This window comes from Merops nubicus, unplaced genomic scaffold (genome assembly GCF_000691845.1).
Source record: "Merops nubicus isolate BGI_N331 unplaced genomic scaffold, ASM69184v1 scaffold10003, whole genome shotgun sequence".
Taxonomy (NCBI): Eukaryota; Metazoa; Chordata; class Aves; order Coraciiformes; family Meropidae; genus Merops; species Merops nubicus.
Window position 1 is genome coordinate 28,156 of NW_008600943.1, and position 4,523 is coordinate 32,678.

The 4,523-nt window shown below is 44.8% G+C and overlaps 1 protein-coding gene across 1 annotated transcript in view; it reads right to left on the reverse strand.

The window, feature by feature from the left end:
- TRIM71 (tripartite motif containing 71, E3 ubiquitin protein ligase) overlaps positions 1 to 3,239 on the reverse strand; it is a 7,793-nt gene extending 4,554 nt beyond the window's left edge. The window contains exons 1-2 of the mRNA XM_008937829.1: positions 3,201 to 3,239; positions 956 to 1,090 (exon numbers count right to left, since the gene is read on the reverse strand). Of these exons, the coding sequence (XP_008936077.1) occupies positions 956 to 1,090; positions 3,201 to 3,239 (174 nt within the window). The remainder of the gene's footprint in view (positions 1 to 955; positions 1,091 to 3,200) is intronic.
- Positions 3,240 to 4,523: the final 1,284 nt, after the last annotated feature.

A 4,523-nucleotide genomic window follows, 5' to 3' on the forward strand; every position in this document is an offset into this window, starting at 1 on the left:
TTCCTGCCACACTGTCAACTGAGGAGCTCTCTATTTACTCCTAAACTTCTCTCGTCTCGGGCCACACATTTTTGCTTCCCTGTTCCACTACTAGCAATTGTGTTGTCACAGGACAGATCAGTTTGACTAACTGACCTAATCCACCAGCAGTGTGTTTCTGTTCAATTGTACAAGTGTGACCCAAATGGCCAATTCCAAATAACCTGTGCTAAATAAGCAGAGAAAAGCTATGACCACTGTTACCTTCGCAGAATAAGCAGCTTTGCTGTTACTTTCCTCCTCTCAAAATAGCATACATGCATTGTGGCTGAAGTGAATGCAGGAGTTTAGGACTCTGCAGATACTCTTGCTAGAGAGTATTCTTCTACCAATTTTTAAAAAAAAAAAACCAAAACCACACACAAAAAACCCACACAACTGGAGGGACACTACCTTGATTGAGAATAACTTTTTAGGTATGTCTTGCAGAATGTCTAGTCTTTCTATAAAAGGACACAACATATACAGCTTTACTACTCTTTTTTTTGAGCAGTGGATCACATAAGAAACCCCATATACTATGTACCTAGTTCTGCAGTAACATATTAGAGATGTTTTAAAGACATTCTTAAAACAAGTTGTTTAAAGGTGATCTCTTCCCCAGTCAGTAGTGAGACACGGCACAGCTGCTGAGCCAGCAGGGGGAGTGCCCACCCTACTCGTGGGGCTGAGTTTGGGTGAGGATACACCAGTCCCTACAAAAACCCGACCGGTTTCTCAGATTAAGAACAAAACCAACCAGGGTCAGAATCCAGCACCCTGCTACCTACAGAGGAATGAAATCACAGTAAACAAGTGTTTGAATTTACTGCTCCTTGAGAGGCTCTCGGAGCCTGGCTGTATACTCGTTTCCAGCACGTTTTCAGCTTGAAAAGGCCCTTGCCAGCAGTTCGAAGCAGGGACATAAGGCGCGTACCTTCCAGAGCAGCTCACACTCCCGCTCCTCCAAGGCCTTCTTATGTCTGGTGGTCACTGCCTTGACTTCAGACTGTACCACCTTCGCTTTCATCTCCACCTGCTCCGCCACAGCCTGGGCCTGCTCAATACTCAGCTGGGGAAGAAAAAGACACATTTAGGGCTCAACCAGAACCAATTACAAATGCATCAGAGGACTGCTGCCAACATTTCACTATGCCTTCACGTGAAGGCATAAAGGGATAGCTCTTGGGTTTTTTTAATAGGTCTTTGCTCTTTTGACACAGCGCCTGAAAACTGACAAGTTGGTTTGGTTTTGTTTGTTTATTTTTATATAAAAAAAACCCCAAACATCTACTACATGGAGTTTATGCCTTGTATCATGCACCAAACACCACAGGACTAAACTCCCTATGCAATTCCAGCAAGCAGCCAGTATGAACTTAAACAAGAGACTTGCACAGAAAATTGTGTTAATGTTTTCCTACATACAGAGAACCTAGTTTGTTTTGTCCCTCAAAATGGTTCAGATTGTTGTGTGATGGTTCTGCCTTCTAGCAAGAAATGACACTGCAGGGACAGACTGGTTTACCTATTTATTTGGGCTGCACAGAAATATACCTAAGAGAACATGAAGGTAATTTTTTGTGAGAAAAAACCCACAAGATTAGATGGTTATTGTTAGAAGCATTCATATAGTTTATTCACACCTTGGATAGAGACCAAACTATTTCTAATATAACCTTGTAATACTAGCACTTTAAAACCAATCTGCAGTAGTATCCTGGCAAACATACATAGTGTATCTGTGGAAGGAATACAGCTCTTTTCTTCCCTCAAAGAAACTGTTTCCTTGAAAAATCCTTCCCAAACTCCCAGTTTCACAAAATATTAACAAGATAAAGAGCACACAAATCTAAAGGATCAGAGTTCCCAGGGAAAAAGGTTCAACAGCATCAGTTAACCAAATCCTTTGTCATACAGTGAACCAGCATTAACATGCAGATGAGGTTATGAACCTCTAAGAGGTTAAAAAGATCATAGTTTGTTGTAGAAATTTGTAACTAATAAAGTGATGGTATGTGAAGTTATTAAACCTAGAAAAGAAAGCTCAGGGGGGTTCTCACCAATCTATGCAAATACCTGCAGGGAGGGTGCAAAGGAGGAGTCAGGCTCTTTCCAGTTGTGCCTAGTAACCAGGGGTTACAGGCACAAACTGAAGCAGGAGATTATCCTCTGAACATCAGGAAAATGCCTTCTTCACTATGAGGGTGACTAGGCACTGGCACAGGTTGCCCAGAGAAATTGTGGAGTCTGTCTTCAGAGGTACTCAAAAGCCCTCTGGATGTGGTCTTGGGCAACTGGCTCTAAGAAAGCATCTTTAATTTTCAGAAATGTAGGCTTCACAAAATGGGCAAACCCATAATTTGAAGGCTTTACCGCATATTCAGGGCTTTATGAAAAACAATCACAGGACTGCACAATCCCAGCATCATTCCAGTTGGAAAACACCTTTAAAATCATAGTTAAGAGTCCAACCATTAAGATAACACACTGCCAAGCCCACCACTAAACCATGTGCTTAAGCACCTTCATCTACACCTCTTTAAAATACCTCCAGGGAGGTCTCCCTGGACAGCCTGTTCCAGGGTTTAACAACCCCTTCAGTGACAAAGTTTTTCCTAGTATCTAATCTAAGCCTCCCCCAGGCCAACTTGAGGCCATTTTCTCTTGTCCTATTCACTTGTTACTTGTGATAAGAGACTGGCACCCATCTCTCAATCAATCTCTACAACTACCTGAAAGGAGGTAAGGTCTTCCTTGAGCCTTCTTTTCCCCAGGCTAAACAACTCCAGTTCCCTCAGCAAGAGAATCACAGAATGGGAGGGGCTTTAAAGGTCATTAGTTCCAGCCGCCCTGCCACTAGACCAAGATGCACGGAAGACCCATCCAACCTACTCTTGAACACCTCTGGGGACAGCATCCACACTTTCCCTGGGCAACCTGTTCCAATGTCTCACCACCCTCATAGTTCTCATCTAAATCCACACTCTTCCAGTTTGATCCCATCACTCCTCAGCTTACCAGTACAAGCCCTTGTAAAAAGTTCCTCTTTCTTATAGGACCCCATCCAGATACTGGAGGGCCACAATAAGTTCTTCCTGGAGCCTTCTCCCCTCCAGGCTGAACAACCCCAACTCTCTCAGCCTGTCCTCATAGGAGAGGCATTCCAGACCTCTGATCACCTCCATGGCTCTCCTCTGGACATGCTTTAACAGGTTCATGTCCTTGTGTTGGGCATTCTAGAGGTGGATGCAGTATTCCAGGTGGGCTCTCATGAGAGCAGAGGGGGACAATCACCTCTGCTGACCTAATGGCTACATTTCTTTTGATGTGGTCAAGGATACGGTTTGCTTTCTAGCCTGAGCTTTTCATCAGCCAGCACCCCCAAGTCTTTCTCCTCAGGACTGCTCTCAATCCATACTTCACCCAGCCTGTATTGGTTCTTGGGATTGCCCTGACCCAGGTGCAGGACCGTGCCCCTGGCCTTGTTGAACTTCATGAGGCTGGCATGGGCACACCTGTCAAGGTCCCTCTGGATGGCATCCCTTCCCACCAGTGTTTTGACTACACCACACAGCTTGGTGTCATCTGCAAACTTCCTGAGGGTGCAATCAATTCCACTGTCCATGTCAATGACAAAGATGTTAAACAGCACCAGTCCCTGAAGACCACCACTCATCATTAGTTTCAACTTCAATATTGAAATTGTTGACCTCACTTTGCAACCATCCATCAACTAAGTGGTCCATCTGTCAAGTCCATGTCTCTCCAATTTATGGACCAGGATTTTGTGCGGGACACTGTCAAACACTGCCCCACAAGTTCAAGTAGATGACATCAGTTGCTCTTCCTTTATCCAGTGATACTGTAAAACTCAAATGTAAAGGGCCACTCTCAGGCCTTGCTGAAACCATGTTAGCTGCCACAATTACACCCTCTTTTTCCATGTGCATTTGCAGAGCCTTCAGGAGGAACTGGTCCATGATCTTGCCAGGCACAGAGGTGAAGCTGACTGGCCTGTAGTTGCCTAGGTCTTCCCTTTATTCATTTCTGAAAATGGGGTTTATGTTTCCCCCGTTCCAGTCAGTGGGAACTTCAGACGGGCATGAATTTTCAAATAGGACAGAAAGCAGCTTAGCAACTTCATCCACCAGTTCTCTCGAGGGCCCACAGATGGATCTTGCCGAGTCCCACAGACCTGCACACCTTCAAGTTCTTTAGATGTTCTCAAACCTGACCTTCAATGACAGTGGGCAGATGTTCCCTTTTGTAGTCCCTGCCTTTGCCTTCTGCAACTGGGCCAGTGTGGCTGGAGCCCTTGCCAGTCAAGATCGAGGCAAAGAAATTGAGTACCTTGGCTTTCTCCATATCCCTTGTGACCAGGTCTCCCATTTCCTTCTGGAGAGCACCCAGGTCATGCCCATCCTTCCTATTAACACTGACATACCTGTAAAGTTTTTCTTGTTATCCCTGGCCAGATTTAATTCTGTCTGAGCTTTAGCCTA